General features: G+C 58.9%; 2 protein-coding genes across 4 annotated transcripts in view; both read right to left on the bottom strand.

Annotated features, from left to right (window-relative positions):
• Nucleotides 1-234: 234 nt before the first annotated feature.
• FAAP100 (FA core complex associated protein 100) lies at nt 235-10430 on the bottom strand (the record flags this gene model as incomplete). Its single annotated transcript, XM_079724603.1, has 10 exons — nt 235-911; nt 1217-1354; nt 1772-1858; nt 3866-3982; nt 5243-5379; nt 5473-6245; nt 6784-6940; nt 8140-9071; nt 9942-10060; nt 10266-10430. The coding sequence occupies 9 exons, from the start codon at nt 10428-10430 to the stop codon at nt 1223-1225; spliced, it is 2619 nt and encodes an 872-aa protein (XP_079580729.1). The 3' UTR covers nt 235-911; nt 1217-1222.
• Nucleotides 10431-13293: 2863 nt separating this feature from the next.
• Nucleotides 13294-22075, bottom strand: part of NPLOC4 (NPL4 homolog, ubiquitin recognition factor) — a 55912-nt gene continuing 47130 nt past the window's right edge. For 2 of the 3 annotated variants that reach the window (XM_079726233.1, XM_079726232.1), the window contains exons 14-17: nt 21674-21769; nt 20408-20524; nt 18690-18792; nt 13294-15641 (exon numbers count right to left, since the gene is read on the bottom strand). In XM_079726233.1, coding sequence (XP_079582359.1) covers nt 15484-15641; nt 18690-18792; nt 20408-20524; nt 21674-21769 — 474 coding nt within the window. In that variant the 3' untranslated portion in view covers nt 13294-15483. The remainder of the gene's footprint in view (nt 15642-18689; nt 18793-20407; nt 20525-21673; nt 21770-22075) is intronic. The other variant, XM_079726234.1, reaches the window with a different exon arrangement.

The following is a 22075-nucleotide window of genomic DNA, read 5'->3' as shown; positions in this document are numbered from 1 at the left end:
CTGGGCAGGGACCCTCATGGCCTGAACGGCCCTGCAGGGACCACTTCAACCCAGTGTTGAAGCTTCCTGCTGGCCTGAGGGCCCCCTAGAGGTCAGTTCAAGGCTCATCTGGGCCGTGCAGTGGCCACCAGACTTGTCGGGGGCTTGGAGCTGGGGGTGTGTCCAGGAATCCAGGTCAAAGCTGCCACCAGACTGAAGGGGGAGGGCTAAAAAACAGCCAAGGCCAAGGCAGAACACCAGAAAGGGTCATTTTTTGAGGCAGGGTGCCTCGCAGGCCCTGCACGCACAGCAGGAAAGCACCGTGTGAAGTCTGGGGGAGAGACACCCTCCCCAAAAGCACCGGAGCCACGCTGGGGCTGCTGTCTGCCCCCAGGGACCCTTGGAAACAATGCACAGTGCTGGGCACTGGGTGTGGCCCCGGCCGGAGGCACCAAGTTGTTGTTTTGGCCACAGGGCACCTGCAGGAATGCCCCCTCCCCCACAGTCGTTGTGCTTTGGTCACAGGGAGCACCCTCCCACCCAGTAACCCCAGCGGCTGCAGAGAAGCGGGGTCGAGGCACCCAGAGCGAGGCGGCTGGACAGGTGTGGACAGTGCTGGACAACAGGTCTGTGGGTGGGTGGATGGTGCTGCCAAGAGGGGTAGCCCTGGGCTCTGGGCACCACGGTGGGAATGCGACAACCACCAAAACACACCCGCCCGAGGCTCAACCCAGAAGCCCTGTCTCTGCGGCCTCTGCAGGCCGCTAGGGCAACGACGCTCCTGCTCTGGAGTAACGACGCTCCTGCTCTGGAGTCCGGACCCCATGGCTGGGGCCCAGCTTCTGAGTGGAGAGATGTCCGTGATCCAGCCCCGACGTTCTGGGTGGGAGGCGGCCCAGCGGTGTCGAGGCTGAGCGCGGAGGCCGTGGCAGCTGCTGGAGGAAAGGAAGCAGTGATGCGGGGGGACGAGCAGGCCCCTGCCCAGCGGGGTCACGGACCGCCTCGCTACCCTGACACAGCTGCTAAACGAGCTGCCTCTTCTGAGCACACCCACCCCGGGGGCGCCAGGTGGCCATCTGGGGGGCCAGCTGCACTCATCCCAGACCTTCCCCAGCTGTAACCAGGCCCACAGTGCCGCCCAGGTCAGGAGCCAGGTTTTCTCCATAAAACCACGAAGGTACTGTGAGTTGTTAGAGGGGCCGGAAGCAGGGACAGAGCCGGGCGGGGTGGGGCCTACCTGGCATCACAGCAGGAGGAGGCTGGGGCTGCGGAGCTGCCTGTACACCTGCAGGAGCCTCTGGGCGGTGGCGCAGGAGCTGGCTTCGTCCTCCGTGCACAGCCGGTCCCGCAGGGTCTGCACCTCCCGCAGCAGCGTCTACAGGAAGGAATGGGCGGCAGCAGCTAGGGCCCCACCTTCCCACTGGGCACGTCAGCGGGTCCCTCTGGGGGACACCCGCCACGCGCAGATCCTACTCCGACTGTGGTAGGTGGCCCAGGAAAAACACTCATCTGTGGCCTTAACGTGATGACCCCTCGGGACAGGAGGCGTGGCTGGGCTGAGGGAAGACCATGTCCCCAGGGGACAGGCGTGTCCTAGCCAATGTGGGACAGGTTGGAGGAGTGGCCGTGTCCACTCTGTCCCCACCTCACCCCTGCAACAGGAGCCCAGACCCGACTCGGTTGTGAGGACTGGGAGGCCCTGCCAAGCTGGGCAATACCCCAGTGCCTGTGTGTCCCCAGAGGAGCCCAGGCTGGTGGAAGGTTCAGTGCTCGGATCCCTGAAGGACCTCACCTCATGGTTGGTCTGGATCTGGTGGAGATACTGCAGGCGGAGGTCAGGCGGGCTGGAGCCCCGGGCAGCCTGCTCCATGACCAGCCTCTGGGGGGACACAAGGGGCACAAGGCTGGAGAGGGTGCTTCTCCCATGTGTCCCAAGGTAGCGCCCGGGGCTCCTGGCACCTGTCCCCCAGCCCGCAGAGCCAGGTGGCCCTTCCCCCTCCCCGAGCCATCCATCAGGCCTCCCTGCCTCGCCCCCAGTTAACCTTCACCTCGGGCAGCAGGGCACACTAGCCCCAGCCTGACGATCATTTACTTGGAAGTAACTTTCTTGTCGGCCCTTTCCCCTCACTACCCACCTCCTACCGCCACCCCTTCCCCATCCTTGGCCTCAGGCCTTGGCACCGCTGTTCCTGTCTTGGCCCTCGAGAGGGCTGCTTCACGTCCTGCTTTCTGGAGGCAGCCTGGCCGGCTCTCAGGGCTGAACCCAAGCTTGCGGACGGACCCAGGAAGCAAGGCTCCCGCTGGCCTCTGGGGCAGAGCACTGAGAAGAGACCCCGACACCCCAAGGGGCAGCAGGAGACGCTGCCAGTGGCAGAAGCTGCACACCTCACAAGGCCCCCCAGACTCCAAGCGGCCAGGTGAATGAACGCCAGTTGTCACGAGAATACTCCCATTACACAAGCATAGTGTCAGCAGACGGAGGACAGAGGTCTGCAGCCCACAAGAAGATTCCCATCGAGGACGTGTCCCCAGCGTTCCACTGGGGGCTGAAGCATGCCTCCCAAATTCACACTTGGAAGCCCCAGCTCCCAGCACCCCCGGTGATTGTGTTTGGAGAGAGGGTCTTCTCAGATAATCAAGTTAAAATGAGGTCACGTGGGTTGGCTTTAATCCCACAGGACTGGTGTCCTTCTAAGAAAAGATCAGTACACGGATATGCAGAGGGATGACCACGTGAGGACACAGCGGGGAGTCGGCCATCCATGCGCCCAGAAGAGAGGCCTCAGAAGGAACCACCCCGCGGACACCTGGATCCCTGTCTCCAAAGTGAACGCACTGTGTCCCGTCTGCGGCACTTTGTTCCGGCAGCCCCAGGACACTAACTCCCCTTCTTGCTGGAAGTCTGGTCGGTACGCTCCTCCCCCGGCTTCTCACTAACTGTCCACCTCTCAACTGCCAAGCTCAGTGGGTCTGGAGACAGCCCTGCTTGTTTCAGGTCCGGCAAGAGCAACACGGGGCGCCCTCTGGGGGAGAGAAATGCAGGCGTGGGAGCTCTGCTCTGGGGACGGGGGACTCCTGAGCCCAGGCATGAGGCCATGGATGTGCCACAGCAGGGCTGTCACAGTAGTGCCTGAGGGAGACCTCTGGTCATGGCTTGGCCCCCAGGCTCGCCTGGGTGCACTGGTAGGTCTACAACAGCAGCCTCGGATCCCTGGCGGAGCTTGGACTGCAGGTTCTCCGACTCTTGGGGTCTGGGGTGGGGCCTAGGGACGTGCACCAAGTTCCCAGGTGAGGCTGACACAGAGTCCATGTTTAAGGAAAAGCGTGGGAATCAGTTGATAGCTGCCACCTCGGACCCCTCTGCGCAGCCGAGGCTGCACACACTCAGAACAGGCAGGAGATGGGCCACCTGATCCTGTACCCAGCCTGCCAAGGGCACCAGCTGACAGGCTTCCCTCCGGAACACAAAGACCTCCCCTCAGATCCTGGGGTTGCAGCCCCAGTAGCCGCGCATGGCAGTGAAGCGGCAGGAAGGGCCCCTGGGGCTGTGTGTATGGGAGGGGCTGGCTGCCAACTCCCGCTTTCTTGGCAAAGACGTGGAGGCCCAGACGAGCAGACACCTGGTCCCGGGGCCCGAGCCTGGCTTCTCTAGGCAAGTGTAGAAGAAATCTCACGCTGGTCTCCAGTGGACTGTCTCCCTTTAACCACGTGTGCTCACAGGCCACTGGGTGCTACTGCCAGGAGGGTGAGAAGCAAGTCCCCCACCTACCTCCCAACCGCCCACAGCTTACCTGCAACCCCAGGCAGGAAGCCACAGACCACCAGGGTCCTGTGTCCCCACCACCCCACAGAGATTTCCCAAACAAGCCCATGATGACCGACAGACCTGCAAACGCCCAACGATGGCGTGGTGTGCCCTGCACATGTTGGCCAGAGAGGAGCTCTCCACCTGGATCTCCATGGCCTGGATGGGCCCTGCTGGGCACAGGTCGGTCACGGCCACCTGCAACACACAAGGAACCTCACTGGCCGTCCAGAGCCCTGACCTGCCCGAGGGCAGCGTGGCCGGCGGGAGTGTCCAAGCTGGCAGGGGCATGTGAAGCCTGGGCTTGCCCTCTACATCCCACTGTGGGCAAAGCTCAGGGGGCTCCCGGGGCTGGATCTCCACACTCAACATGAATTTTCACCTGAAGACCCAGCTAGCCAAGCAACAGCAAAGCTGCTCCTTTGGAATATCTGTCCAGGAAGACCCCTCTTCCCTCAGCATCCAGATCCGTGGCACTCACTCCAGAAAAAGTGCCTGCTGTGGCTGCACCACCACGGACAGCCCACGCCCAGACCCACCCATGGCCCACCCTGTGCATCTTGAGGCACTAGACAGCAGGGTCTGGGTTGCAGGTGTGAAAACAGGGAGGGGGCTGGGCAAGTGAGGTCAGCCCAGTGCCCTCCAGCCAAAGATGGAATCTGGCAAAGATGGGCGAGAGCCAGGACACAAGGCAAGACCCCAGGGGCCTAGGAACCTTAGGAAGGACACTGTCTCTGGCAGCTCTTCCTTCTGGAATCGTAGGATGCACTGGGGCACCCACCCCTCTCCGCCACCTGCAGAACCACCACCAGGCCCCAGGGACACCCGACCTTGACACTGCCTAGTCTTGGCCTGACCTGAAAGGGCTGTCCAGTGGGCAGCCTCCACCCACCATCCTCAGCAAGGTGTGCCCGGCCACACAGGATGCTCCGCCAGAGCCTCCAACACTGCAGCACAAGGGTCTGCTGGACATGACCCTGAGGCTGCCAGGAGGGTCTCGGGAAGGAAGGTTTGTGCGAGGAACGGGGCTAGAGGACTGAGCTCCACCTTGGTGTCTCAGCGGCCCCTGCACATGGGGCGTCTGTGATGGGGCCCGGCACCCTGGTGGTCTAGGGGTTTAGTGGCCTGGAGTCTGGAGTCGCTCGTGCTGCCCCTGGGGGTACAAGTGAGCGACCTGCTCGGGCTGGCTGTGAACTCCAGCAGTACGCAGGGCAGGGGCCACGCGTGGAGAGCGCTGGACAGGGCAGTACTCATGGAGACCTGGCTGGGAGCCGACGCTGCCCCTGGCCCCACGAAGGCCACCCCATCACAGCCTGCCTCTCGAACTCGGATGCGTCGGAATCCTCTGGAGGGTGGGCCCCAGAATCTGATTCCTCTCAAGCAACCCAGGGACCCTACTCAGAACTGCTGCTGTCGAGGCCAATTTCCCCACAGGCAGGACAGCTGACCCCTGCTTGCCTCGCGGACGATGAGGTGGACATCAGTGCCATCTGGGGCCACTCCCTGGACAGAGGACAGTGCTTGGGCCCTCACGACGTCCACGGCGGCATTCTCGGCAAGGAGCCACTGCAGGGTGGCACAACACAGGGACACACCTGGAGGAGAGAGGTGCGGCTGTGAGGCTGATCAGATCCTGGGAGAGGGAGGAAGGGCCCCAGGCCTCAGCGAAGCCAGCTGGTGCCACCAACCTGCGTGACTGTCCCCTAAGGCGGCCCTGAGCAGCTCTGCCGACACCTTGATGGTGGCCACTGACGGGGGCAAGTACTTGGCCCGCAGGGACGCTGGTCCTGCCGGCTGGCTGACTGGCCTGCGGCAAGTTGCCAGGAAGGTGTGGATGGGGTCTCTGGCAGGGCTGAGTGGGCCCAGGGCCTGCGTGTGGGGTGCAGCCAGGCCGGGGAAGCGCAGGCCCTGCAGCATGTCCACTGTGTGCTCACTCAGGGGCAGGCACACGCCCTCCTGCTCAGGCAGGACGTCAGGGGTGCATTCATTCGAAGGGGGGTCCTTGAAAGGGTCTGTGAGGGCAAGGGCCCCACCCACGACCTCCCTGAGGCTGTAGAAGAGTGCGCAGGACACGGTCACGGGCAGGTCCAGCACACCGTCCTCTCCCGGGCCCAGAGGCAGCGTCACCTCACGCTGACCGCCAGGGCCGAGCTGGTCCACGGGGATGGTGTAGGTGATGGCCGAGGCAGCCGAGTCCAGGTCTAAGGCCTGGGAGCTGCGGAGCACCTGGATGCACAGGGCCCAGCCCCGGTCCAGGCTGAAGCCACTGCTGTTCTCCAGCAGGCAGGTAGCTGTCAGCGTGTCCTGCAGCTGCAGGCGGCTCCAGGAGGTGGTGATGGTGCAGGAGATGGGCCTAGGACCCTCCCGGCTCGACAGCAGGGCGCAGCTCACGTTCATGGCTTCGTTGAGGCAGGTCAGGGCCTTGTCCCGCTGGTCAACCGCCTTCTTCAGAGAAGACACTCTGGAAACAGACATGGCTGCTGAGAGAGGGCCCAGACCTCGTTCTTCCTCGAGCATCAGGTGAAGAGCCCCCACCTCAGGGGCTCCTGTCCTGCCCATGCAATCATCTGACCCAACCTCCTTCTCCAGCAGCAGAGGATGGAGCTGGGGCAGCCTGTACTTGGCAGCCTGGCCTCACCCACCGGGCTCATGGAGGCTTCACCCCCTTCAGGGCCACTGAGCCAGGGGTGCCCACGGTGGGGCTGGCCACCCCCACCGTGCTCCCCAACGTGTTCCAAGTCGGCTCCTTTGCTCCTCTGCGGTGCCACCGTGACATCCCAAAGGATGGCAGGCACCCTAGAAATGACCCTAAAACACAGGGGCTTGGCGCCCACAGCTGGCCTTTAGTGCCGCCTTTGGCCAGGCAACACAACGGCTGGGGCTATCGCGGGGGCCAGAGGCAAAGTAACAGGCCTCTCCCGGACCAGTGCCACCACCCGGGACACCGCCTTCCGTGGACACCATGCCAGCCTCTGCCCGAGCCTCAGCCCACTGGTCACCTCTCAGAGACAGTGCCAATTCCAGACAGCAACTCCTTAATTTTTTGGCCAGCATTCGCCGAGGTCACTCTGGTGGGGTGAGGCGTCTCAGAGTGCGGGTCCAGGCTGCAGGTCATCAGCCGGCCTTTGGCAGACAGGGCCAGGAGCTCAGCACCCCCTGCAGGTGGACACACGTGGGGCCTGGTCAACAGGCAGGGAGAGGCACGCTGCTGGGAACATGCGGCAGTTCCCAGGACTCAGATAAGTGTTGGCAGAACACCTGCGCCCAGGTGAGGAAAAGAGGGTTCTGGAGACATCCCCGAAGAGCCTGGGGTGTGTCCTGGGCCGGGCATATGCTGTGAAGGGCCCTCCCTGGGACGGGGTGTCAGCACAGCAGAGGCGTCACCTTATACATGGACAGGGCTAAAAGGGGCCAGACAAGGGCCATCAAATCAGCTGGGTGCCTCCCCGCCTCAACAGCCCCCCAACCCCCAGCAAAGCTGCTCTGAGATTTCCTAAGAGAAGGAGGTGCTACACAGGCCCCAGGCCTCCTCCACTGGCCAGTCGCCTCTCACTGGGGCCTTTCTGGAAGCCTGCCGCCTCTCCTCGACATCTTTCTGTCTCCTTTCCCACTCCTGGCCTACCAGGGAGCTCCCCGGGAAACAGGCTCCATCTCCTGTGACCTGCTGGTTCTCCAAGTCCAGTACCACTAGGCCCTGAGACCCGCCCAGAGGTGTGGCTCCCCCATTCCCTGCCACATGTGTCTCTCTTTCCCTGTGGGAGAGACAGCAGTCTTTTCACTTCGAAAGCATTTCTTTCGTATCGAGTATGGTCCACGGTAGGCCTTACAATGCATTCTTGGGCTATCTTAAGGGGAATATGCACTAGGGGGAGGGGGGCTCTTATCCCTCCCCCTTAACATTGGGCAAACATGGCTGAAACCCCCTCCAGTTCTGTCTGAGGAGAACACACACATCCGAGCTTGGCGATGCCCCCTGCCTTTGGTGCAGGGTGGACTCGCTGGAGGCCACATGATAAGTGAGTTTCAAAAAAAACATAAAGGTTTGACCTGAACCGATTTGAATTTCCATTGCACTACTGGCCATGGGAAGATGCTCTTGCCCAGGGTCACTCAGGTGCAGACCCTACCCAGGCAGAGTGGCACAGCCCCCGCCCCTAAACCCACACAGGACCCCAAGACAAGGAGCATCAACCACGAGGCTATGCCAGGGGAGGGTAGGCCTGCCCGGGCAGTTTTACGGAGAACAGGAATGAGGCAGATAGAGGAGGACGGCCAGTTCACAGGGAGGAGACATCAGAGCGGAGGCTCCACCCACCCCATGGCTTTGGTTTTTAGCTTTCAGAAGTGGCTCGTACCTTCAGGCGCCCTAGATGACACAGAGAGGGTGACGACGCTGCAGACACTCAAGCTGGCTGGACACAGCACAGAGGGCAGGCCTCCTGGGGCCCTGTCACGCTGCGTGAGGTCCCAGGGGGAGCCCTCCTGAGCCAGGTCCACTACACAGAGGTCCGAGGGGGTGCTGTGGTACACATGGCCGCCCCTGCCGCGGGCCGCACAGAGCACAGGCCCCGGGAGGCTGTACTCCCGCAGCTCTGGCACCAGATGCCCTGCCTCGTCCCAGCTGGCCTTGATGGCCAGTGTCCGGCCATGGTGACCGAGTGCCACCAGGCAGTCACAGTACGCGTCCTCCACATCCTCGGACAGCGGCTCTGTCCTCAAGGCTCCAATGAAGATGACAGGCTCTTCCAGGTGATGGAGGATCTTGACAAGGGCCTTCGGATCACCAGGGGCAGACCTGGAGGTGACCAGGGTCTTGAGGACCACACAGCAGAGCTGGCCATCGGGGAGACCGCAGAGGATCACGGGCGACTCCAGGAGGGAGGCATCAGATCCGAAGAGTAGCCCAAAGAGGGCCCCCTCCAGCGTGACGCCCCCAGAGCCCCACGGGTGGCCATGTGGGGCCCTGGAGCCTGGTGGTGACGCACAGCACAGCACTGGGAGGAAGCGGGGGGCTGTGGGCTCCCCCAGGCTCCCAGCTGGGGGGGTGCAGGTGGACAACTCCACCTCGCCAATCTGGCCTCCGGGTCTAGGGTCCTCCCCTGGACACGGACGCTCAAACAGCTGCATCTTCCACTGGGTGGGGCCCTGTGCCAGGGTGATGAGCACGTCATCGAGCACGGTGAAGGCATGCAGTGTGGCACTGGGGAGCACACAGGTGTCTGGGTGCACGGGGATCACAGGGGCAGGGAGCTCATCAACCTGCCCATCCTCACTGTCCTGGTCGTCCCTGTCATCCTTGTCATCCCGGCTCACAGACCTTTGAGAACACAGGCAAATGTCAGTTACAGTGCTCACAAGCTCCCTTCGTGACAGCCTGCCACTGACATGATGGGCCTGGGGTCTGTACAAGGAGCGATTTCAGTGACTTATAGCCACCAGGGAGCAGCTGGCATGCCACAGTGCCTCCCACCTGCTCCACGGACTGCTTTGCTCCCCACCAGTCGCCCAGGGACACGTGCATAATAGGATGTACCAAGCCTTCCAGAAATGGGGTTTGGACAGAAAATTCTCATCAGTGCAGAACTGTCAGACCCCCAAGGCCCTAGCTGTGAATCACACCTGCTATCTTTTTATTTTCTAAACCAGTAGTGAATAGGTGCCCGAGTCTAGGCTCTAGGCTCTGCACTGGTACTGGGGGGTGGCGGGGGCGGGATGGTGAAACTCCTTTAACCACTGACTCAGGGTTCACAGAGACCCACCTCATAAGTGTGTCATGCCAGACCCACCAAGGCCCATCAAAGCCAAAAGGGCAGCATCCTGCTCCCGGCTGCAGACTCAGCCGCTTGAACCCCGTTTACTAAGAATTCTCTGTGAGCAGGAGCCTGTTAGAGAAGGCAGGCGCTGAGGACAGGGGCCCCCAAGACTTCAGAGCTGGCCCTGAGCCCACCATCCCCACCTTGGAGGCCTGGTGAGTGTTCATTCTGAACCCAGTCCAGGGGTAAGCGGACCGTATAGGTCACAGGGGCAGTGTTTGAGGAGGGCAGGGAAGTACCAGTCAGAGACAGCGAGAAGCCCATCTGAGGCCATGTCCGCCTCAACCCCGGAGAGGCAAGTGTGGACCCGCCCAAAGCAGTGCCGTCCAGCGACCATGCCTCACCTGCTCGCCTGGTCCAAAGACAAGCAATAGATGCCACTCCGGGCGCACAGGACGTAGAGCGCCCTGCGAAGGGCCAGGAGCTCCAGGTGCCACACCTGACCGGGAAACTTGTACACGGCCTGGACGTCCGGGGAGAACGCAGAGTCAGGCCGGGCGCGTGGGGCCCAGAAGAGGCGGAGTACAAACTCCTCAAATACGCCGGGCCTTCGGTGGATTCCCGCCCGGCCCCGCCCCCTCCAGGGCTCAGGAACCCCGCTCCACTCCGCCCCGCCCTCTCCCCCGGTCCCTGGCCCCTGGCCCCTCCCCGGCCTGCCGGGTGCTCACGATCAGCAGCCGCCCCTCCCGGTCGTAGACATAGACCAGCTCGCTCCCAGTGGACAGGAAGACCTCCGCCCCGTGGCACAGCACGCGAGGCTTGCCCGCCGCCAGGCCCCCGAGCGGGCAGCAGAAGCCCGCCAGGTATTCGACCCGCGGCGCGAGGCCGGCCATCGTGGGGTCGCCAGGGAGCCCGGCCACCGGAGGGGTCTCGGCCTCGCAGCGCCGGTGCCGGGGGCGGGGCGGGGCGCGGCGCGGCGCTTTACGGCCGCCCAGGTCGCAGCGCGGGCTCCGCCGTACAGCGGCGAGGCGGGGGCGGGGCCGGAGCTGGGGGCGGGGCGGCTGCGCGTCGGGTGTTGGGGACCCCGCGGGAGCCCGGGCCCCTGGGCCGAAGGCCACGCCGTTGAGGTAAAGCTAGTGGACACAGAACGGTTTGGCAAAGGGCCAACGTGTTTAAAGCCAAACACGGGAAGCCCAAGGGCCTTGGTCTCTCCACTCGTCCGTCCTCCCCCGGGGCTCCATTGGACCCGCCCGAGGTCGCGCTTCCCTCGTGCGCCCGAGGGCCGGGCCGGCTCCGGGACCCGGACCAGTACACTGGCTCCCCCAGGACGGCGGCCCGTCAGAACACGTCTCCGAGCGGACGGTGCGCTCCTAAAGGACCTTCTAGCGTTTTGGGGGGCGGTTAGATCTGCGAATTCCAGGAGGGGGCGGGCAGCGTCAGGTCTTGCCCCTTCCACAGCCGGGGGCTGCCCTCGGTCTAGGGATGAGTCTCCTCCCTCTGAGCTGCTGAGCCACACCCACGCCTACCCCGTCCCCAGGACACTGCCGCGTCTGAGCTTAACATGGGCAGAAGTGTCCCTTTTTTCATGCCTGAACGAACTGTCTGTGGGTGTGTTGGTCTGAACGGACAGTGGGGAAAAAGGGTAAGCCAGAGGAATTCTGGGTTGAGGGCAGAAGACCATGAAGAAAATGACTGGCTGGGCCTTGGTAAGGGGGCGCAGCTCACCATCCGTCAGCGTGGAGGGTCAGGGTGAAGACAGGGCAAGACACCTCTCCTTCCCAACCCTGTCCTCCAAGGCTCTGGGGAGGGGTGCTTATCAGAGGGGCCAAGAGTTCTCCGAATGAGACTGACACCCAGAGCGACCCTGAAAGGTGCCTGCAGACAGGTCAATCACACCCCTCTCCTTTAAGAAGCCAATGGGAGAGTCTCCAAGGTCAGACACCCATGAATGAAAGAGGCATCTGGAGGGGCGTGGCCAGACAGGGCAAGTTGAAGGAGCCCAGCTGCCAAGTGTTTTCTGGGCTTGAGTTCAGCTGACCTCACCAAGGCTGGTGTACCTGCCAAAATGAAGAACCAGTAGCAAAAGTTCTAATTCCCCTTGTTGAGGTTGGTGTTCAACCCCCAGGGCAGTGGACCGCTACTGTTCCAGTGTTTCTGGGTTGGAGCCAGCATCAGTATGGCACTTGCAGTCTGTCCTTTGCCCTCTTGAGACCAGCTCCCACGTGGCCTTTGGAACTAGAAGTGAGGACATGCTCCTTTCAAGAGACACACCACTCTGAATCCCACCTCCACCCCCGACCCCCTCAACCTGAGTGCACAAGTGTTCTTGGCTGGTCTTCTGACCACCAGTCCTGTGGCCACGTGCTCGCACCAATTCCCAACCTGGCCCGCCCAGACTGTTTCCCGACACCAAGGGCACTACACCGGGATTGTCCTAGAGAAAATGACCGCGTGGGGAAGTGCATCTGGGAGGTGGGCTTAGCTGGCCAGGCCTCACCTGCCAGGTTCAGCCCTGACTGGCCAGGCACTGTAAAGTTGGTCACTCCTGTCCCACTCCCTTCTGCTCAGGGGGGCTAGCAGGCTCCTGGCCCCAAGTCCAGGCAAGACCCACACTCTGTGATACAAGGATTTATGACCATCAACAGTCTATCTAAACAGCGAGGGGGCCCTGAACGCTGATCCCCCCGGAGGTTACAGAGCAAAGGGCTTAGCCAGCTCAGGGGTGATGTGGAGTGAGAGGCCCCTCATGTGGGTGTACATGGAAGGCCTGTGGCAGGAGGCCTGTGAGACAGCAGAGCGTGCTGTGGACAGTCAGTGGTCTCTATGCCACACGTGGGGGCTACATCTTCCCAAGGACAAACTACCTCCAGACGGCATTAGGGGTGGGGAGGGACAGGACACAGCATGTGCAGGGAAGCTGCAGGCTGTGCCAGGCACTTTTAGGCAGCACAGCCTGCCAACATGTTGAACATGCCAGGAAAGGGGGTGGCAGGACCCTGAGTTCTATTTCCAAGCAGTACACTCCACTTGCTTGATTTCAGGGGGAGGGATGACGTTCCAGAACCTCATCACTTCACAGAACCAACAAGGTCAGCAGCCTGAGCCACAGAGAGGGCAGGACACTGCTGGTAAAAGTAGGCAAGCTCAGGGACAGGACTGGAGCCAGGTGCTGAGGGCCCACCCACCACAGTCCAGAAGCTAGGCTGGGCCTGCCTCTCCCCAGGGCCCCTTGGACATCAGTGGGCAGTGTTTCTTATATACTTGTTCAGGAAGCAGTGAGCCAGTGGCCAAAGGACAGAACGGGTGGTAAGGTGCGTGTGAAGGCTGGTACCTGAACATCAGGGGGAGCGCCCCCTGGCTGTCACTCAACAAGTGTCCCCTCCAGGCCTTGCTCCCCTTGCATCTGTGCAAGTCTGGGGGATTCTGGGCACTATCCTTCACCTGCTGCCTGGCGGAGTGCACCTCACCCACCACGCAGAGGCCAGGAGCAGCCACATGGCTGACAGGCAGAAAAGGTGCAGAAAAGGCATGGAGGGAGGCCAGGCTCTCCTCCTCCAGTGGACGTTACGCTGGGAGCACAGGGCCGAGGAGCCTGGGCAGGAGGAGTGGGTCTCTACCCTTCAATACTCTAAACATGTCAGCAGAGAACAGTGATGTGTGGAGGGGAAAGTCATCAAGTCGCCTGACAAGGTAGGCAAGTCAAGGCTCTGGGCAGGGAGAGGCCTTGGGGCCCAGGAAGGACAAACGGCGCTGGCGGTCGCTTCAGGTGCTTTTATTGGTTCAACTGCAGGGCTGGAGTCCAGGCAACGCTACTGCAAACCCAACCGACACACACCTGCAAGCCCCAAGTGGGAGCACCGGGAGCAGACTGGTTGGTCTGGCACCTGGTCCCCCCTCGCTGAGCTACGGTGCCTGGTGCCTGGTGGCACGAGAGGGTATGTCCACACAAGGGCAGGTAGGATGAAGGTGGAGCTGGGGGCCCCTCCCCTATGCAGGAGGAGATGGCTAAGCTGCCTGGGCCCGAGCCTGCTGGCAGGGCACCCCCACTCCTTATGTTGACCCCCGACTCTCTTTGGACAAAATAAAGTGCATTACTGAACAAAGAGTGACTCAAAACCAGAAGCAGAGAAATCACAACACTTCTTCTTTAGCTAAAAGATAAAAGGAAATGAACTATGCAGATGCCAGAACTTCAGGGTGAGCAGGACACTGGTCAAAGAGAAAAGGAAGTTAGCTCAGTAGATGAAGACCAGAGCAAGTACAGGAGGAGCAGCGGGGCCGCGAGGCCTGAGGTCAGCGCCCTCCTGCTTCCCCTGCAGACTCGCATCTGATCAACGGAGCAGATGACGTGGGCCAGATGGTCCTCCCAGCTTGCTGGCAGGTGGCCACAGAGGAACTGGGCAAACAGGGGGCCCTGCACCTTCTGCCCCCCAGAACAGATCCGCTGTAGCCAGACCCAACCCCACCGGCCACTTGGTGTCCCACGCCAGGTGGACCTGGAGTGCCAGGCACAGCCCTTGCCACAGGTGAACACATGCCCAAGTGCTCTCTGTTCACAGGCCAAGGGCGAGGGAGGGTCACACAGGCTTGCCTCCTGCTCTAGGACAGAGACATGAAGTCCCCAAGCAGCCTGTGTCTGGGTCAGCCTCTCCCACGGGTGGGTGCAGTGCAGCTCAGAGATACGGCTCTTGTTAAGGCAAAGAGGCATCAGGATGTCCATGGCTCCCAGGGAAAGGCCAGACCGGAGCCCAACCAGAGAGGAAACGCAGGGACCCCAGAGCACATGCAAAGTCTGACCACAACCTTTGTCCTGGGATAGCCTGGACCCATACTTCAGCACAGTACCTACTTTCCAATGTCCCCGCAGCAGCCCCACAGCTGCTGTACTGTGGCCTGGCCTGTACTGGGGCCACATCACCGTGTCAGAGGCCAGGGCCCGGGCAGGGCAACAGGAAGGAATGGTGTGTGGGGTGAAGGGGACCAGAGCTTCCAGCCCTGCCTGGGCCACCCAGCTCACCCCATGCAGGCCAGGTCAGCAGTGCTGGCCCCCCGGAGAGGGTGCCTGCTCAGTGGGAGCCAGCACGAGGTTCCTGCTCGGACTACCTGGGTCTGCACCTGTCCCAGCCGTGTGGCTTGGCAGGAAAGTCTCAGGCACTGAGGTTCATTTGTGAGGAGACCTGACTGTGGGTCCCCCGTCCACCCACCCAGGCTGCACACACCTCCAGGGACTCACTGAAGGAGGGACGAAGGTGGAAACTAGTCTCTCTCCTTTTATGCAGTTTTTATCTTAAAAAAAAAATAAATAAAAGTCTTCTTCGCAGGAATTACTGATAACTGTTATTACAACCAAAGCAGACTTTAAAATCCCCCCTGGACGCTGGGTGAGAGCAGGAAAGGGCGGGCAGCAGATTCACCTGCAGACCAAGCGGACAGGAGACCAGCGAGCCCGTGGCCACGCAGTTCCACCACACGATGGCTACTGGAAGGGGAAGAGGTGGCCCTCACAGGCAGGGTCTGCCCCAGAGCAAGGGGGTACAGAGGTCACCAAGAGCTCCCAACCAAAAACATGGGAGGGGCAGGAACCAAAAGCATCCAAAGGAAGGAAAAAAGAAAGCTGGATGGTGCCAGCAAGCCCTCCCACCCCCTCAATTCCAGGTGATGGTTTAGAGGCACCTAGTCCTTCTACCACAGTGGGAGCTGCTGCAGGGCATCCGGATGGGGCCATACGGTGCCTCCACCAAGAGACTGGTTTCAGCCCACAGAGCACCAGCCTGGCTCCCTCCCTCCAGGGAAGCCTGGTGCTGAGAAGCTTCATGGGTCAGAGACCCCCAGGGCAGCCGCCCCCGCCTCGCCTTCAGCGCTGCCTGCGGTGGGGCATGGCTGCAACAATCCTGGCTTCAGAGAGGGCTAGGGTGGGCCCAGTCCGGGCAGCAGGGCCCGGGAGCCCTAGGTCCTGGGGAGGCTGCACATCTCGCAGTGGCCGGTGCCTGGCTGGTTCATGAAGGTGCAGTGCTGACAAGCCCACATGGCGGCCGAGGTGGTGTGTGCAGAGCCCCCGACGGCTCCGTACTCGTGGAGGCCTGGGAGCTGCACGCCGACTGTGCCTGTGGGGCAGGAGGAGAAGCAGTGTGCATCATTGCTGCACTGGGAAGCTGTCCCACCCGATCTGAGAGCTCTGCACAGCTGCTTATCAGGGTAGGAGTGGACTCTAAAAGCAACTGCTGCAGGCGCGGACAGATGCGGCTTGAGAGCCCCTACCGTGGGTCCCCTGCTCAAACACAGAACACCGATAAGTAAAGGTGCTGTCTGCAGAGCGGAAAGCTGTCAGCTGTGGCCACTCATGCACCTGCCCGCCCTCCCTGCTTGCTGCGTCAGTGGTTCCTTCCTTCTCACTTCTGAGCAGGAGAGCTCGGTGTGAACACCATCCCTAGTTATCTATCCCCCTCCTGATGGACAGTTGGGTCATTGCCAGGTTTGAGCCATTGTGAACAAAGCTGCCATGAATATTCTTAAACAAATCTTGGTGTGGATCTGTGTTTGCATGTCTCTTGGGTAGCAGTGGGCTCGCTGGGTCATCCTCACTGGGCGTGCGAGAGCTCCAGTTGCTCTGGGAGCTCGTGAGCACGCGATGCGGCCAGTGTTTCCATCTCAGCCACCCTCAAGACGTGTAATGGTACCTCGTTTAATTTTCATTCTTCTGATGACTGATGGTGACCATCACTGTAATTCTTTTTATGGAACATCTTCTGTGGAATATCTTCTCCCAGTCTGTTCCTTGCCTTTTCAAGTTTTTGACAGTGTCTCTTAATGAGTGTTTCATTCTGATAAAGTCCAACTGACCAATCTTTTTTTTTTTAAATAAATTTATTTATTTATGGCTGCACTGGGTCTTTGTTGCTGCGCACAGGCTTTCTCTAGTTGCGGCGAGCGGGGACTACTCTTCGTTGCGGTGTGTGGGCTTCTCACAGCGGTGGCTTTTCTTGTTGCAGAGTATGGGCTCTAGGCGTGTGGGCTGCAGTAGTTGTGGCACTTGGGCTCAGTAGTTGTGGCTTGTGGGCTCTAGAGCGCAGGCTCAGTGGTTGTGGCGCATGGGCTTAGCTGCTCTGCAGCATGTGGGATCTTCCCGGACCAGGGCTCAAACCTGTGTCCCCTGCATTGGCAGGCAGATTCTTAACCACTGTACCACCAGGGAAGTCCTGACCAATTTTTGTTTGTTTGTTGTGGGTTTTTTTTTGCGGTACGCGGGCCTCTCACTGTTGTGGCCTCTCCCGTTGCGGAGCACAGGCTCCGGACACGCAGGCTCAGTGGCCATGGCTCATGGGCCCAGCCGCTCCGCGGCACGTGGGATCTTCCTGGACCGGGGCACGAACCCGTGTCCCCTGCATCGGCAGGCAGACTCTCAAGCACTGCGCCACCAGGGAAGCCCTGTCTACAGGGATTTTGACTGAGATTGTACTGATCAATTTAGGGAAAACTGACATGTTAAAAATATCTTGTCTTCCAGTCCAGACAGTGGGATTTCTTTTCCATTTGCTTAGCTCTTCTTCTGGCAGTGTTAGTTTTCAGCAAAGAGCTCTTACGTGGCTTCCACTGACTATGTCCCGAGATCTCTCGTGTTCTGTGACTCTGCATCTGTAAAGGGTACTCTATTGCTAATTTGTGTTACCAACCCTATGCAGTGACTGGAATTCCACGAGTAGTGTATCTGTTGACAGCATTTGACAATCACGTAGCACTTTTTTAGCAAAGTGAGTGTCGGTGAACACCAGGCGCTCTCCCAACAGAGGCTGCAGGCAGCAGGTCCAGACAGTGTCACCCTGCTGCCGGAGGACTGACACCTGACTCGGGCTTGGGTTTCTTCCCACCCTAAGTATGAGGCATGAAGCCAATGGGACCCAGCTCCTATGGGGTCGCTAGTTTTTCATTAGTGTCTAATGGGGTTGGCAAAAGCAAGCCAAATGCTTAGACTGAAACCTTTCCTGATCTAGTTTTCCTTTCCCCCAACTGGGCCAATGCTTGTCCAGGATAACCTCTTAGCTAACCCACCCCCTGTCCCGGCTTCCCTGTGTGCACTTTCTGGGCTGAGAGAGAGGGCTCCAAACTACTAAAGCTGCTGCACTCAAACTACTAAAGCTGCTGCACTCAATGTCTGCGTGTGAAGCATTTGAAGAATAACACCAGGGGCCTGGAGAGCCCAGTACGTGGGAGAGCTGGACCAGGTGCTGAGATTCTGGCCGGCACCTCACCACTGTCCACCCAAGGACACAAGGCCGTGGGCTTCGCTGTAGGGAATTTGGTGGGAACAATGGGTCCTCTGTTTCAGAACGTGAGGGCAAGAAGAGTACACGGCACATTCAGCCCTTTTACTGTTTGGTTGTAAGAATCGTATAAAAAGAAAAATTAAGAAGAAGAACGACACAATGAATACCAAAGCTCCTCAACCCCTGAGCTTCTAGGTACTTAGTGTCGAGAGAAAATAAGAACCCTGCTGGACTCCCTGTGGCTTGGGTTCCACTGAGGGTTTCCTGGCTAATTTTGGCTCAAGTATCAGCCCATTAGATTGAGAAAATATTTAAACACTTTTTTATATGTACTTTCATTGTTGTCTTCAGGGGGCGTTACAGTACTTAAAGCCACAGGGAAAAGGGCCGCCATGGTCACCGCCCTCAGCTCCCAAGGCTGATTGACAGAGGCGCTCACCCGGGAGACACAAGATCCCCGAACTCTATTCTCTAACTCTTTTCCTCCTTATCCACCAAGAATGCTCTGAGAACTGATGGGAAAGGGGAAAAGAAAAGCCTGAGGAGTCCAGAAGGTCTCCGCACTCAGCACTTAGGTGAGTGTGAAGTTTCTGTTCATCTAAAACAATGACTTTCAAACGGCTCCTAAGATGCTTGAAGAATAGCGTATCTGCTATGTACGTGTACAAAAATCCATGGAACTGTATACCCAAAATCTGTGGCCTTTACGCATATGTTATAGTGATGAAAACATCTGTGGGCCCCAGCAGAGGTCTGCTTGTTCCACTGCCCACGACGCTGTCAGAAGGCATCTGGGGTCAGGTGTCCAGGGCCCGGGAAGAAGTACTGGAGCCCTGAAGGGCAGGAGTTTGGGCCCTGGCAATGGGGACTGCGGGAGGGTAAGACACTTACTGCAGAGCTGCTCGATGGTGGCCCACTGCTCAGACTTCTTCCACGTCTGGGCGAGCTCCTCATTTCTGGTCCTCACGGCCTCCAGCAGCAAGCTGATGCTGTCCTGCAAGAAGCCAAAAAAGAAGGTTCCAACTCGCTTCACTGACGGTAGATAGACTTGTTCACAAGTTTCTTTTTCCCCAGCATCAAGACACACTTCAGAGGGAATTTCAAAAATCTCACAGGCTGTCACTATGAAATGCAAAACCCCACACACTTAGGTTTATAAATACAAGTGCTAAATTCTTCCCAGAGATCCCCACGTTGGCCGCTGTGCTACTCTGTGTCCCAGGCTGGCTGTGCCCCACCCCCTAGGTAATCACAGCTCACAGCCCTTCTCCTGAGGGCCTGGGTGGATGGGCAGGAGCCTCATGGCCGTGAGGCCCACCCTCTTCCCTCACAACCCCCTTGGCCCTCTGTTTTCTCCATCACGTCTGTATCTCAATACACTCTGCATCCTAGGCCTCCAGGGTCAAAGTGAAGAGAACTAAATAGTTTTTTGTTTGTTGGTTGGTTTGTTTGTTTTGCGGTATGCGGGCCTCTCACTGTTGTGGCCTCTCCCGTTGCGGAGCACAGGCTCCGGACGCGCAGGCTCAGCGGCCATGGCTCACGGGCCCAGCCGCTCCACGGCATGTGGGATCTTCCCAGACTGGGGCACGAACCCGTGTCCCCTGCATCAGCAGGCGGACTCTCAACCACTGCGCCACCAGGGAAGCCATAAATAGTTTTTATAATGAGAGACTTCGAAAGCCTTCCAGGGGCTCTCAGGCAGTATCTACAGAAAATGCTTCCTAGCAAGTGACTGCAAAACAGCACACATTTTCCAGGGAGAAGGCCCTAAGCTTTCACCACCTCCCCAGCCGGAGGGGCAGCAGCTAAGCTGGGGGCTGGAGGTGCAACTCTCTGGGCTTAACAGGGAAGGCAAAGCCAGTGAAAAGTTTCAGGGTGCCTGGTGTCAAGTATCACAAATGGGTAGGTTGGACAAAACACAGACACAAGATATAAGAATAGCTACAGGCCACCTGACATAGAAAAGCAGTGGGAGGACTGAGCCTCTCCTTTCTACTCTGTCACCTCGCAGAAATGCATTTCCTTGGGTCCCAGGCAGAAAAAGGGCCAAAGTAAAAGGACAGCCATGACACAACCCATGCAAGGGGCTCCCTGGCTGGCCCTGCTGGCCCTGTGCTGCTCAGAGAGCAGCCACCATCTGTAACACTCGCCCTCATCTCCCCCAACAGCATGTCTTAAAAACGCCAACTGTGCAGCTGTGTGCCTGGGGCCTGGACGCTGGCCAACCTTCTGGGCCAAGGTGATAAACTGGAGCTGATTCGGGAAGAGGGGAGAGAGATCGGGAAGAAGCAGAGGCTGGGATTCTCAAACTGTTCCAACAGGAATTTTTAAATTGTTGGATCCGTCATGTTCCCACTAGAAGGACACAGAGCTAAGCGGCTTCTGCGTCCCACGTGGTTCTAACAAACGGAGGAACTGTCCTCCATCACAGAGGGCAGACACTTTTGAACAAGCTGTTCCAGTGTAAACGCTAAAAGTGGAAAATTCACCTTTCTATCAAGGCCTTTGTGCAAAGCTGCTGCCCACAGGACAGGTTAAGGGGGACTTAGCTGCTCTGGTGCTGCCCAGCGTGCTCTGGTCTGAGGAGTGGAAGCCCACTTGGCCCGTACCTGCAGAGGCATGACATCATTGGTGACCAGGAATAGCAGGAGGTGGAAATCCGAGATAGTGTCCAGGAACACGGATGAGGTGTTCTGAGACAGGTAGGTGGCCAGGCTGTGGAAGTCCTGGAGCGCCAGGTATGGGGGGAGACAGACACAAGCACCCGTTAGTCCCAAGCCAGAGTCGCAGGAGAGCTACTGTCCTATAAAGATGGAACTGAACACGTTCGGCGCTGATGGATGGGCCTCCCCGTCTCCTTCCAGAACCACTTACTGGGAGCCAAGGACAGAGGAATGCACAGTTGCAGAATAAGCTGTGGCCTCGTCTCCCAGGAAAACACTCTCAGTACATTTGACTTATGGAAGAGTGTAAGCAACATGTCTATGAAGCTGACCCAGCTGTGAGACATGTTCAAACTCACCTTTGGGGGCCTGGGAGTGGGAAGGGCCACTGCGGGGCTGGGAGAAGCCCCGTCTGTCTAGGTACATTGTTGATCCAGGGCAGCACGGTAGTGAGGAGTAGGAATTGGGGGGTGGTGGGGAGGATTACGTGACACTAACACTTTCAACAGGAGTGAAAGCGGGAGATTCAAGAGTGCCACCCCAGTCAGTGGCTTTGCACCTCCACAAGCACCTGGGCAGATGGGCAGTGAGGAAACCAAAGCATCAGAGAGGCCCTGTAAACTAATCACAGATTCAGAAGACAATCTCACTGTACACATTCTTTAACCAGGCCCCTTTCCGTAGTGCCTGTTATCAACTTGGGATGTGTGTTCACAGACCATTGATGTGGCAGGACAAGGCAGTCACAGCAGTTCTGATTGGGCCTGATGTGCAGGTGAGAGCCAAGGTGGCCAGGCCACATGAGCCCCCACGGCTTGGATGGTGCCTGAGAAACATGGCAGGGTGATGAGGTAGGGGGCAGAACATGCAGCAAAGTGAGACACTGTCACAAAAGACAACGCTTACCAACAATCAATAACGTTGTTGGGAGAGGACAAAAAGTGACCAATAAAACAGGCCCCCTGAGAATCCTTCCAGCACATCCACAGGCCTGAGGACTTACAGGGATTTGCCTCTGTGCTCATCCACTGCCCCTGCCCTGGAGAGGGCTCATGTGATCAGCAGTGTCTTAGAAAAAGGCCTAGCCAGGTTTTGTCACAAAAACAAATCAGGAGAGTCAGAAAGCTTGCTACTTTCTAGAAAAACAATAGTGACACTAGATAAACAAACAGTAGGGACTCTAAATTATGTTTCTAAAGACAAAGAGCTTACCTGTGTCTCACCCAATACATCCCGGTTTTCAATAGGAAATGGATTTTGTGAAATAGAAAAAGTATAAACTGGATCCTTGGGGAAAGTTGTTGTGATCTAATGAACGAAAACACAAACCCGTGATAAATTAATTGTGCTATAAACAAGGGTGTGGGCCCTGAGCACACCCCTCCCTGGAGCCCTGAGCTGCTCACAGCAGCAGGAGTCCTAACTGTTCTACACTGAAGGGAATGCTTAACTATTAGGACAGCCCCTACATGAAAACTCTGAAAACTGTGACTCTGGAAGGCAAACGGAAGAACCATTTTTCATGACTGGTAAGATCACGGTGCCTGTGGGCAGGTTCCTAACTCCAGCCCCACTGGGACGGGCTCTCACACAGCTGCTGTCCTGCTGCCGCGG

Source organism: Hyperoodon ampullatus, assembly GCF_949752795.1.
Source record: "Hyperoodon ampullatus genome assembly, chromosome: 19".
In the NCBI taxonomy this organism is placed as follows: Eukaryota; Metazoa; Chordata; class Mammalia; order Artiodactyla; family Ziphiidae; genus Hyperoodon; species Hyperoodon ampullatus.
Note: the sequence above shows the minus strand (reverse complement) of the source record. Positions and strands in the feature narration are given on the sequence as shown.